This window comes from Odocoileus virginianus, chromosome 23, assembly GCF_023699985.2.
Source record: "Odocoileus virginianus isolate 20LAN1187 ecotype Illinois chromosome 23, Ovbor_1.2, whole genome shotgun sequence".
NCBI classification, from domain to species: Eukaryota; Metazoa; Chordata; class Mammalia; order Artiodactyla; family Cervidae; genus Odocoileus; species Odocoileus virginianus.
In genome coordinates this window covers 5645910-5658927 of record NC_069696.1, presented here as the reverse complement: position 1 = coordinate 5658927, position 13018 = coordinate 5645910, and the positions used below count along the sequence as shown (strand labels likewise).

Genomic DNA, 13018 nt, shown 5'->3' with positions numbered 1-13018 from the left:
GGATAAAAGACTTGACCACACAGATGACGAATTAACAAGAAACTCAGATGTAGATGGATCTGGAAAACAAAGCAATACTTGAAACTGTCTGACATGAAAAAATATATAACCTGATATAAAAACTGGTTTACACAGTAACATAGATAGGATTGAAGAGAGAATTAAGAATTTGGGAGATATGTCCAAAGAATGACCCAGAATTTGAACCGAGAGACTAGGAGATGAAAGTTATGAAGACATGCACGCGTGAGAGGGGAAGGACAGAATATGCAGGCCTATCAGGTGTCCACTTGGACCAGCCTGAGAGAAGGAAGATCTGGCAATGTGTAAATAGACTCTCCTGCAACTCCCCCGGAAGTAGCTGTTCTTATCCTAATCCTTAACATTCTTCAAGAACTGACAAAAAAAATATAAATCCATATACTTAGGAGACATAATATATTCCAAGCAGGATAAATGGAGAGAAACATGTGGTAGTGAACATATACAACCCCAGAGACCAAGGATGATGTTAAAAGAGTGAGACAAGGGGCAGAACGCTACAGAGAAACGAGAGCGGGGATTCCGACTGAATGTGGAGTGACACGTCTAAGATGCCGAGGGCCACAACCTGTCTGCCTGAAAGTGTGCACACAGCACAACTGTCTTTCAAGAACAAGAAATGAAAGCAATTACAGATAAACGGAGGTAAAATGAAGTTGCCATTAAAGGACTTCTAAAGAATATACTTCAGGAGGAAAGAAAATGATTCCTGAAAGATGGACCAAGATACATGAAAAATCAAACAAATAGAATGGTAAGTGGTATGTAAATCCAAACACCCTGTCTACCAGATAATCATATCTAATTTGTTAGGTTGGAAATAAAGGTCGGGATCAAATTACTTATCAACCACAACACCTAAGGTGGGTGAGCTGGGAGAAGTTAATGTAGTCTAGCTGTTTACTTCCTTCAATTTTGCAGAAGGTTTAGGATCTTGTTTAACTTTAGGGGTTGTTAAGTTAAATGTAATCACCAACAGAGTAGAAACAGAGTTTACCTATTTCAAACAATGGAAAGAAAAACAAAACACAGGTCTTCTGATTTATAATCCAGGACTCTCTCCTCTAAACCCATGCCTGTTTACACAAGTTGTGGGGCGCACTGGGGTAGGGGCTGGACGACGCTGATGCCTGCTGGGCTGGCATCACCGGAGAGAGTGGAGCCCCGCCCCTGTCCACACACCTGTTGCTGGGGCTGAAGATGAAGAAGGCGCTGGCTTCCGGCATGGGCACCGCCTTCTCCTTCAGGTGCAGCTCAGAGAGGGGGCGCGGGCGGGGGCCCACAGGCATCTCGGGCTCCTCCTCATCTTCTTCTCCTGCAGGAAAAAAGCACCATCCTAAATAGCTCCATGGCTCCCACTTATTTTTACCACCATGCTGCCCACTTTCAGACACCTTCCTACGGACAGGAATCAGACATCATCGGTATCTCTGGAAACGCAGGGGACCAGCTAGGATGGCCAGCTCTCTCCCGTGGGCACCTCTGGGGCTCATCTCTGCTGGAGGAAGCCTCCTGGCAGCACAGGAGACCGGGCTGTGAGTCGGGTGACCAGCTCAACTCCTGTCCTGCTTTTTAAACAGAAATCCCCACATCCTGGGAAACCCTCAGGGCCCTGCAGATTGGGGTGGCTGGTCATCCTAGTGGTCAGACACCAGAGAGGCAACCAGGTGAGATGGGGGCATGGCCAGGTGTCCTCAGCTGGCTGGCTGCAGGCCAGGGGAAAGGGCGGGTGGCCTTCGGGGCCGCCCCACCTGCTCATGTCCCACCCCCTCCATTTCTCTTGCTCTGACCTCCCCGGGCTTCTCCGCAGACAGCTGTATCCATAACTTGAAGGCAGGGCATGGTTTTATGATTTCCCTGACATTAGCTTTCTGGTTGGTTTGCTTTCTTGCTTCTTGTCTGCCTCCCGCTGAATGTGGGCCCCCCGCAACAGCAGCTTATCTGCCCCCATGGCTGAGCCCCCAGTGCCTGTCCAGGGCGAGGAACACTGTAGGTGCTTTATAAGCAGCGATTAAATCAACGAGTGGATGTCTCCCTGGTTTCATCCAGCTCTGTATCTGTGACAACTGAATGGTCCAGAAGTCACTTCTTTCCTCTCCAACTCCCGGAACTGCAGACCTAGTGCGGACCACCCTGCTTCATGAAGCCGCTACCTCACTGCTCACCTCCTAGAGTCCCCGCAACAGCCCAGGCCTCCCTCACAGCATCTGGACTGAGCTACATGTTCCTTGGGGTCATCACATTTCCTTCTCATGTGCAGTTATTAATTTTAAGTCCTGCGTGACTCTTCAAGAACATCTGTGTGTTCACACGCATACATGAATCAAGCAGATAAAAGCCCATCTCAGCACAAAGCTTTCCTCCTGAGTGAGGCGATGTTTCTGAAATGTGGTGTGTACAGAGCTGGGGGCTCCGCTGACCTTGAACTCTGGAGATTAAACTTCGGGGGGAGGCCTGACAGGCCCCTGCTGGGCAGTGTGGTCGCTTCATGGGGACTAGGAACCGGCACCTCCTGCAGGGGGTCCCGTGATGAACAAAACCTTCTTAACATCAGTTAGCTCCTTGCCCATATTCAGTTTTCCCTGACTGCCTCAAAAATATCATTTTAAAGTTTATTTGCTCATTCAGGATCAAGACAAGACCCGCCTACTGCATTCAGTGGCTATTTCTGGTGTGTCTTTGAAATTCTGTAACGGTTTCTGCCCCAGGGGCTGTAAAGTCTTCAAAAGGCTGGATGCCGGCTCAGGGACACCTTTCCGCCCTCCTTTCTGTCTGAGCCCCAGGAAGCCAAGTCCTCTTTTCCAGAGGACAGACTGTGGAGGGACAGGAGAAAGGAGGCTGGGCACAGTCCAGCTTCTGAGGGAGCTATGCCCCCACACAGACCAGTCTGCGCGGGGACCTGTGTCGGCGAGACCCGTAGCGCCATGATGGTCTGTTGTGACTTTGAGCTTGACGCAGGTGATGATACCCACAATTTTCGGCAGAAGGAGGGCAGGCCAGGCTCATGCAGGGTGTGGTGTCCTGATGCAGGGGACTGGCTCCTGAGGGTGGATGGGCTCCTGACGAGAGACCCTCTCCAGGGGCCCGCCTGCCTGTTTGCGGATCAGACCGCAGACAGGAAGCTCTTGTTGCGGGAGACCCGACAGCGTTGTGCAGAGCCGTGAGCAGGCGTCTGCAGCGGAGCCCTGCTGCGCTCAGCACCCCCTCCCGGGAGCGGGCAGGACAGATTCGGGATTTACTATTATTATTAACCAAGCAAGATGCTGCGACATATGTTATCCTAATAAGTTATGTAACTTAATAGCGATTTTACAACATAGGCTATAATAAACCTTACATGTATATGGAATCCAGCTTCCAAAAGGCCCAAAGGCACTGCTCCAACACAATGTGTTCAGTCTTCTGTTATTATTATCACAGTAATAATTGAGCAAAGTTTTCCCCCAGAGGATAAACGGTGATGCTACAGCTGAGTTGGGGGATTGAATGAGGCCCCTGCTTGTGGGGAAACTGGGACCAATACACAGCTTTAGAGACAGGTGTTCACCCCCATTCTCCTCTACCACCTCCCCCAGGCCAGGCAGCGGGCTGGTACCTGTGGTTTCCTGGTTGGGGTAGGAACTCTTGTCCTCATTCTCGTTGGGCTGGAGGTCATCCATGTTGATCTAGGCAGCCAAGGGAGAGGAGGGTCCGGTTAGATAAGATCCATGGTTTAGAGGCCTCCAGTAGGCTTGAAATTGCCCCCGAGTCTAGGCTGAACTGTCCCTTTGTACATGACCCTTAGAACACCAGCAGAAGGCTGGCCTTCCTCCTCTGCATGCCCACCCAGCAATGCTGTCCACCCGCCCTGGCTCTGTCCCCCTCCTCTGGCCTCTATGTCCCCCTCCCCCTCGGTGTCTAGCTTCTGGGCAGAGCAGCCCACCCAGCACGGCTGTCCCCCTCCTTCTCCCTACCCCCCTCCCCACCCCGGCTCCTGGGCAGAGCAGCCTGTACCTTGGTGGGGGGTGGGGACTCTCCATCTGCTGTGATGGATTTCAGCTCGATTTTCTCCTCCTTGGTCTCCTCCACGGCCGGCTTCTCTACCACCTCTTGCTTCTTCTCTGGGCTGGCGGTCCTGGCGGGTCAGCAGGAGAGAAGAGCAAGGGATGTTGACCAGAGTAATAGGGTGCTGCCCTTGTGGTCCTTTGTGGTCCCTTGGGGTCCAGACCGCTGGGGCCTGGGACCACCTGTCTTCTGGGGGCCCTGCTGTGTGGCTCAATCCTTGGGGCACTGGGCCTCCCCCTGGCTCTGTCCTCCCCGGGTCTCTGCCCCTGCTCTGCTCTGTCTAGCACTCAGCTGAATGCCCAACTTCTCCCCAACTTAGCCTCTGTCTAATTCAAAGGTTCCTGAGAGCCTGCTCAGTATCCGGCACAGGTGTGGCCCAGACTGTCCATCGGAACATGTACGAGGACGGCGTGGGGTCCTGTCTTGTCTGTTCATCAGCAGAGATGAGCTACAGAACAGTGAGGAGGCATCATCTTTCCAGGTTCTCCTCCGACTGGCTGCCCTCCCATCCCATCCTCTGCTCCCATCATCTGTCATGACCCTCTTCTCAAAAGAGAGTCCCCCAACTCCTGGACCCGTGGGGAAACACGACACCTCCCCAGGGATGTAATTCACGGTGCTCCTCACTTGGAGCGATGTCCAGGAATAGGGGAGAGGCCCAGCTCACTGTAGGGGCCCCCACCTAATCCCGTCTAGAAGGACAGCCGGGCAGGCCCAGCCTCTCCTGAGCACTGCCGGGAGCAGCATCTGGGAGCCGGGCCGCGCTTGGCCCAGGGGCCTCGCAGTTACCTGGCCAGCTTCTTCCTCTCCTTCTCCTCTTCCTCCTCCTTCTGGGCAGACGTGAGGCTCTCGGCGTCAGCCAGGTTGTCCACAGCAATGGCCAAGAACACGTTCAGTAGGATATCTGTTTGCGTCCATTCTTAAAGAAAATGACCCTTGGACTTGGGGTGGTGGGTGGGCACAGGGGCCAGGCCAGAACAGGACGTGCAGGGGCGGAGTTCCCCACGGGGAGGAGTTCCCCACGGGGAGGAGTTCCAAGCCCGCTGAGCCCCCGTCTCCCTCTGCACCGCCCTCCTAGCTTCCTGGGGTTTCCTGGGGGATCCGGAGCAGGGGGGCTTGCAGGCCGGGTCTGGGGTTGGAAGGCAGGGAGCCCAGTCTTGTTCTAAATTCTGGGTTTCGATGCTGCTTCCCACAGAGACGACTGCCTGTAAGTGACACTGTAAACAGCGCTGCCTCCAGCGGGTCATGGCACTGGGCGGTCATTACCACCACCAGGAGGTGCCCGCTCACCCTGCCCACTCCCGCCATGACCTTGTTCAGACAGAGGCCCCAGAAGGGTCAGCCGGGCTTCTGACTGAGCGGAGTCTGCCGTTTCTTCTCCCCCGCCCCCGACTCAGATGCATGTACCATGGGTCAGAGAACCGGATCAGAGCCAGTCCAGCCTAGAGGTTAACGCCGGTCAGGCCCCCCTCCACCCCAGGCCCCGGGTGGCTCTGGTTCACATGGGGAGCTGAGGGGCCCCACTCCCAAGGGCAGGGGCTGGGTGTGCGGTACCCAGTTCAGCCTCGCTCAGCCCGCTAGGTCAGAGGTGCTGCCATTTCCACCCTGTTTCCAGGACACTAGGTGGACAGCCCTGGGTGTGTCTGAGGTTGAGAGCTGATCTCTGAGTCCAGATCATCTATAATTCTACTTTACAAGCCTCTCTGCACAGAACCCCGGCGGACACAACAGGGGGGCGCTGCCTGCAGTGGGGGACCTGGGAACCTGTCCGTGGCCTGTCTGATCTCCCTGTGGCTAACATCCCCCTGAGCAGCTTCAGAGGGAGGGCAACAGGTGAAGGTCACTTCCGGGGTGAGGCTTTTCCTCCCTTAGCAGGGCCCCCGGCCAGGGCAGCAGATGCCTCACGATGAGGTCTGAGTGGGCAGCTGCAAGGCCAACACCAGTGGGCACTGCCCACCTGGACCTCGGCAGCTCAGGGGGATGGACTCACATCTCCCCTGGGCCCGGCTCCAGGTTTCCATCCCGACTTGCCTGCACCACTAAGGTGGTCTGGGCTGGACACGTGCCTTTTCCTTCTCTGGGGAAGGGTGGCCCTGGGTCCCCCCTGGTCAGGACCCACTGGTCGAACCTACTGGCATTGAGCTACAAGTTAGGAGGGCAACAGGGGGTGGGGGAGGCAGGCGCAAAGGATACAATTTCCACAGATGAAGAGGATGATGAAGTAAATACAGACTAACATCCCTGGAAAAGAGGGGCCGCCATAAGCCATGATCCCATCATACATCACCGAATTCCAGTCCTCCCCGGTCAGGATCTGAATGACATAGTCCCACCAATGAGGGACACAGCGTTAGACCAACAGCAAGCCCGAAGCTCCCCTGCCCGGCCCCCTGCCATATAGAAACCTCTGATACCTCTCTTCTCTCCCTGTCTCCTGCCACCCGATCTCCTCCCGGGGCTCTGAGCTGTGATCCTGCAGGTCCAGCCCTCTCCTTTGAGTGCGTGGCCACCGGCACAAATGATTGATCGACTGTAAGCACTTCCTGGGATAAACACCTCCTACAGCCCAGGCCCAGTGCTCGGCGGCCACTGTGAGGCCACCCTAGGGCTAAGGCATCAAGGTGACCATGTCCACTGAGGAGCCACGTGGTCCCCCAGGCTTCCCCAAACATGAGGACTTTGGGTACCATCTATAAGATTTTGGCAACATCCATGTTATCGTTCAATTTAATCTGTAAACCGATCTCCTTTTAAACTTCGGTGCTACTTGAACTTGGCCCCAAGCCAACAGATCTACGAAAGTCACAAATTTGATGGTGGTCGTATTTTCCTGGGGGCAACCTCCCCTCCTCTTTCCTCTCCAGCAAGAGCCGCCTGCCCTCTTTTGTGGATATTTTGGGCTTTCATGTAGAATATATTTGAATAAAGGTTTCCACGGCTAAGAAACAGATTTTTAAGCCACTGAGTTGGATCTCTTTTTTTTTTTTCCCCAGGGGTCCATCAGACAGTGGAATTCCGTGGGGCTTGGGGGTGGGAGCTTAAGACTCTCCTGGGCTCCCGTGACCGACCTGGTCTGGCTTTGGCTGTCCCGTGGGAGTGGGAAGCCCCTTCTTCTCTGCTCCCCCCATCCCCAAGCACCTGCTTCCTGCGCCCCTCCCCACCCCGGCCATGATCCGGCAGAGAAGGGTCCATACCTGAAACACGGTGAGGAGGGACTGCGGGAAGTTGTCAAAGGTGCTCCTCCGGGTCTGCATCTCATCAAAGTTGAACTTCCCCCCGAAGAGCTGCATCCCCAGGAGGGAGAAGATGATGATGAAGAGGAAGAGCAGCAGCAGCAGCGAGGCGATGGAGCGAACTGAGTTCAGCAGGGACGCCACCAGGTTGCTCAGGGAGTTCCAGTATCTGCGGACGAAGGGGCATTAGCGTCCTCACCTTCCTCCACCTGCCACACCCGCCAGGGGCTTTGAGACCAACTGCAGCTCCCTGCTCTTTGCCCTTCCCTTGTGGCAGCGTGGTGGTGGGACTGGGCGGGCCAGCTCACAACTGGAGTGTGAGTGACTCAGTTCAGGGCCCAGGCTCAGCAGCCTGGTTCTGACCCAGCTCTGCACATGCCTTTGGGCAAGTTGCTCAACCTCCTTTCTTTCCTGTCTTCTCCCCAGCTGAAGAAATAGGGGCAATGACAGCTTGCACTTCATTGTGTTATTGGGAGGATTACATATGATAATGATTTTTTAAAAGCTCAGCCCTCAGGCAACAAAATAAAAAAATAAACAAGTGAGACAACATCAAACTAAAAACTTCTGACAGTTAATTCTCTGCAAAGTGAAAAAACCTACAAAATGGGAAAAAAATATTTGCAAACCATATATCTGATAAAAGATTAAGATATGAAGACATATTCTTCAACATATATGAAGAATGTATACAACTCAACAGTAAAAAACAAAGAACATCCCAAATAATCCAACGATAAAATGAACAGAAGGCCTAAATAGACTTTTCTGCAAAGAAGACATCCAGATTGCTAACAGATATGTTAAAAGATGCTCACCATCACTAATCATTAGGGAAATGCAAATCAAAACCACAAGGTATCACCTCACCCCTTTAGAATGCCTATCATCAAAAAGACAAGAGACAAGTGTTGTCGAAAACATGGAGAAAAGGGAACGCTTGTGCACTGTTGGTGGGAATAATGTAAACTGGTGCAGCCACTGTGAAAAACAAAATGAAGCTTTCTCAAGAAAATTAAAAATAGAACTACCACACGACCCAGCAATTCTGCTTCTGGGAATATATCCAAACGATATGTCCATTGCAACATTATTCACAATAGCCAAGATGCAGAGACAACCTAAGTGTCCATGAACGGATAAATGGATAAAGAAAATGCGGTATACATTATCTACAATGGGATATCACTTAGCCATAAAGAAGAAGGAAATGTTGCTATTTGCAACAACGCAGATGAACCTTGAAGGTATTATGCTAAGTGAAGGGAGTCAGACAGAGAAACACAAATACCATACGATCGCATTTATATGTGGAATCTAGAAAATACAAAAACAAAACCAAACAAGACCCCTCACGAAACTCACAGAAAAAGAGATCAGATTTGTGGTTACCGGAGGCAAGGTGGTAGTGGGAGGTGGAATTGGATGAAGCTGGCCAAAAGGTACCAACTTCCAGTTTCAAATTCCTAGCATTTATTTAGTTATAGATAAATAGATGCTAGGCATGTAAAGTACAACACAATGACTGTAGCCAACACTGCTGTATATGAAAGCTGTCAGAGTAAATCCTAGGAGTTCTCAACATAAGGATTTTTTTTTCTTTTTATTGAATACACTATATCTCTATGAGATGGTAGATGTTAACTAAACCTATCATTTTACAATATATGTAAAACAGATCATCACACTGTATACCTTAAACCGAGACACTGACATATGTCAATTATTTCTCAATTAAACTAGAAAAAAAATAAATTCCAGCTCGAAAAAAAAAAATAGCTCAGTATAGTGCCTGGCACACAGGTGATAAAGGTTAGTAATTATTGTTATCACTACTGATCTTGAGACAAAAAGACACAATTAAAATTTTTCTTTTTCCAGAATATAGCCTTCCATCAAGCCCAGGCATGAGTGGGGTCCCCTTCAGGTGAGGGTGGGCAGGGTGGCTCATGGATAAGAGAGGGTGCATGGCTTATTGCGGTTTCCCAGCTTCACCCTATTCAAAGAGTTGGTTCTTTAAAAAACCTGTCTTCTAGAGGTTATGATTCAGTATCTGTGGTTGGGGCCCAGAAACCTGCTTTTCACAAGGATCCTAGAGGATTCTGGTAAACAGCCAAGCTTCAGAAACCCTGAGTTGCGACCACCCCACCCCACCCCATCCCTCCTGCACCCCTCCAGCCTGTGGCTGGCTGTAAACACAGATGCCCTTCATCGTGAGGATGGATGGGGAGGGGAAAACCCTCTCCTGGAAAAGGGGGTGGGACACAAATGGTTGGAAGGGCTCAGAGACCTGGGACAGGGTTGGTTCAGGTGCAGCAAAGGGACACGGCCTCCAGCTGGGCACGTGCCAGGACACAGCCTCTCGTATCTCCCAGCGCTACCCCCGCCCGGCCACCTTCCAGGTCACAACCTCAATCTCCTGCACTTAAGATATTCCCAGTTTATCACTGAGACAGACAGGGAAATGTTTCTGTTGCTCAAGACAGTGACATGCAAGCCACCCCCACTGCAGCCTGGCAGCTGCACCCCGGCCGGACCCCTCTCTCCATGGAGTGGCTCTGTATTAAGTGACAGAAGCAGATGGGCCAGCAGTTTGCACGTAAACATGACCTTCTCCCCAACCTGGAGTCTCTCTTGCCCCTTTCTCCTTCAGACAGCTTTTCTCCACTCTGCTCTGCCTGCCAGCCACATGCCCTCTGTTTGCAGAATGGTAAGATACATTTCTGGTGAAGGAAATGGCAACCCACCCCAGTATTCTTGCCTGGAGCATCCCATGGACAGAGGAGCCCGGCGGGCTACAGTCCATGGGATCACAGAGAGTCAGATACGACTAGGCAACTAAACAACAACAACAATGTACAGTTATTTGCACTTGCTCTCAAAATGCTCACACGTCTTCCTCATCTGTCTCACCAAATAGGCTTGAGTCCGTGAGGGCAGAGGCTTTCCTTCCACCTGCTCTGTCTCTGTCCTCAGGTGATTTCTGGCCAGCCCTGCATGTGTGATGGGCTCATGGTCAGCTAGAGGCTGTACTGACTGTTCTGCTTGAAGCGAGGGAGTCAGACAATCTTTATGAGCTAGAACACCCGCTCTGCTTACATTTAAAGTTCCCAAAGCAGCCTGGAGGGACGTGCTGAGGAGGCACCACTTTCTAAATGCCGATTCCCAAGCATCACCTGGAACCATGAGACCATTGATGTGAGAGGACCAGTGCCTGGCAGCAAGGCGGTGTTTAGGAACCAGAACTCTGGAGCATGTTTGTAACAAGAATACCCAGCTGTATCAGCCGGTGGTGGGGAGGGGAGGTTAAGGTAATGTGGGTTAAGGTCACAGAACCCCTAAACCGCACAGAATATTCTGGGTAAGACAATGACTATAAACATTAGTGCCTTAGTTTTCTGGAGGCCCATGGACATGAGGGGAATAGACTTAGGCTAGTCTATCCAGGCTAGCCTGATAGACTGAGCACTGAGACTCAGAGCTGTAGGCTGGCCAGGGACCCAGGGGCGCCAGCCTAGCAGGCCCCAGACCCGAGAGAGAAAGTCACTGGGTTGGGGAGGAGGGCTGGCTGGGGAGCGGATCAGGGACGTGGCTGTGGGGAGCGGAGGCTGTGAGGGAGAGCAGGCTGTATCACCTGTCATGGGCCAGGAGCTGATCTGGGAATGTGTGGTGGAGGAGGCCTGGAGGGGCTGAAAGGGTGGGCAGAGCCTCTGGCCAGAAGGGAGAACCCTCTTCTCCTGCTCCTCGTGTGCCCAGGGGCACCCAGTCGTCTCAGTCGATGGGGTGGTGGTTCTCTGCACAACATGCTGGTGTGACGGGGCCCCCATGGCCCATCCTATCACAGTAAAGCACAGCTGTGTCTCTGGCCCAGGGTCGCCCTTCAGGCCTCCTCACCCCCTCAGCAGCTCCTGGCACCTGCCACCCAGGCCAGCATCTCACCTGCCCTGCCCCCCCCGCCCCCTCCAGCTGCCACCCCGAGGCCCAGGTGAGGATTCATAAATGTATCACAGCCAGTGCTCCTAGGACAGCAATAAATCACAGCACACCGAAAACATCTGATCCACTGATGTTAAAGGAAGGAGAGAGGAGAATAGGAATGAATGAATGAATGAGCGAGCTCATCAGTGATTCAGGTAAGACCATCACCGAGGGAGCAGGTGTTCATGGCCCAGACGTCTCCCCATGGATTCCTCCATAACATAAGGTCTGAGGCTCCTGACCTTCCACGGCCAGACCACGCTCACACTGGTACGTGTCAGGAGAACAGACTGTGGTTCCCAGACATGTGTGGGGGGAGGTGGGCGAATTGGGAGAGGGGGTTAAAAGGGAGAAACCTCCAGTTATAAAATAGAGTCTTGGGGATGCAGTGCCCAAGGGCCAACTCAGCAGGAGTCGAACCCTGGTTCCCTAAGACTCACCAGAGCCTAGAGGGACGCTGAGGCTGAACCCGGCATTTGCTGGGCCAGGAGGCAGCAAATAGGATTCCAGACCGTGGCAGTCAGGATCTGGGATGGCCTGGGCCTGGGGTGGAAACTGCTGGTTTAGTTTCTTCTGTTCCCCATCCTGCACTTCATCTGGGGGCCGAGACTCTACAGTCAAACCCACCTGGATAACAAACTCAAAGGCCTGGTCGTCCCTGTTTGCTTCAGAGGCCTCGGCCACACAGGGGCCAGACCCGTATGGGCCCATGGCCTGGTCACACTGGCAGGGCAGCCTGCCTGGACCGTGGGACTGGGGAGGTGCTCCATGAGCCTCTGAGTCCCCCGGCCGGCCCTGTGGTTGTGTCGGGGTGAGGCAGGGAGCGGAGCGTCATCCTCTCCTGTCTCTTTAATCCCAGAAAACCAGCACCTTCCTCACTGATGGCCGGCTCATAGGCCCCCAGCCTGGGAAGTGGGTGGATGTCAAAGTCACCCTTATAGCAGGGGCCCGCAGCGAGCGCAGAGCCTCCCTGGGTCCCTGGGAAGAGTCGGGGCTGGGAGATGGCAGAGGAGGGTGATCTGTGGCTCACGGCCAGACTGACAGGAAACCGAGAGCTCAGAGACTGGAGGGTTTGAACTTCGGGCTGTGGGGCCCCTGTGGTCAGGATTCACCAGTGGGGCTGTCAGTGCTGAGTCAGCCTGGTCTCACCTCTCAGGGCCTGGGGAGGGAGTTTCAGGAGCAAGGGAAGGATTCAGGGCTTCAAAGGGAAAATGGCAATGGCTGGAGGGATGGTGGTGCACTTAAAGATCAAGTGTTTAAAAAATGAGATGCAATTAGTAAATGGGAATCACATCCAGATCTAATCAAACCAAAGCTCCTCTTCCTTCCCACAGAGTGAATGTCAGGCTGACAAACAGCAGACAAACTAGATATTAAAACCAGGCAACACTTAGAACCCCATAGAGCCCCGAAGCAGGAGAAAGGACCTCAAACCTCCTGTGGCTGGAAGGCCCTTGTCATTCACTCAAAGATAATGCAGGTGAAAAGACAACCCTCAGAATGGGAGAAAATAACATTAAATGAAACAACTGAAAAAGGATTAATTTCCAAAATATATAAGCAGCTCATACAACTCATACCAGAAAAACAAACAAACTAATCAAAAAGTGGGCAAAAAACCTAAATGGGCATTTCTTCAAAGAAGACATTCAGATGACTGATAAACACAAGAAAGACACTCAGCATCGCTCATTATTAGAGAATTGCAAATTGAAGCTACA

General features: G+C 52.5%; 1 protein-coding gene across 14 annotated transcripts in view; it reads right to left on the bottom strand.

Moving 5' to 3' along the window:
- The window catches only part of CACNA1C (calcium voltage-gated channel subunit alpha1 C), a 388445-nt gene that overhangs the window by 62040 nt on the left and 313387 nt on the right, over positions 1 to 13018 (bottom strand). For all 14 annotated transcript variants that reach the window (XM_070453275.1, XM_070453261.1, XM_070453272.1 and 11 more), the window contains exons 14-19: positions 7281 to 7488; positions 6280 to 6400; positions 4876 to 4990; positions 4036 to 4156; positions 3638 to 3707; positions 1225 to 1357 (exon numbers count right to left, since the gene is read on the bottom strand). In XM_070453275.1, coding sequence (XP_070309376.1) covers positions 1225 to 1357; positions 3638 to 3707; positions 4036 to 4156; positions 4876 to 4990; positions 6280 to 6400; positions 7281 to 7488 — 768 coding nt within the window. The remainder of the gene's footprint in view (positions 1 to 1224; positions 1358 to 3637; positions 3708 to 4035; positions 4157 to 4875; positions 4991 to 6279; positions 6401 to 7280; positions 7489 to 13018) is intronic.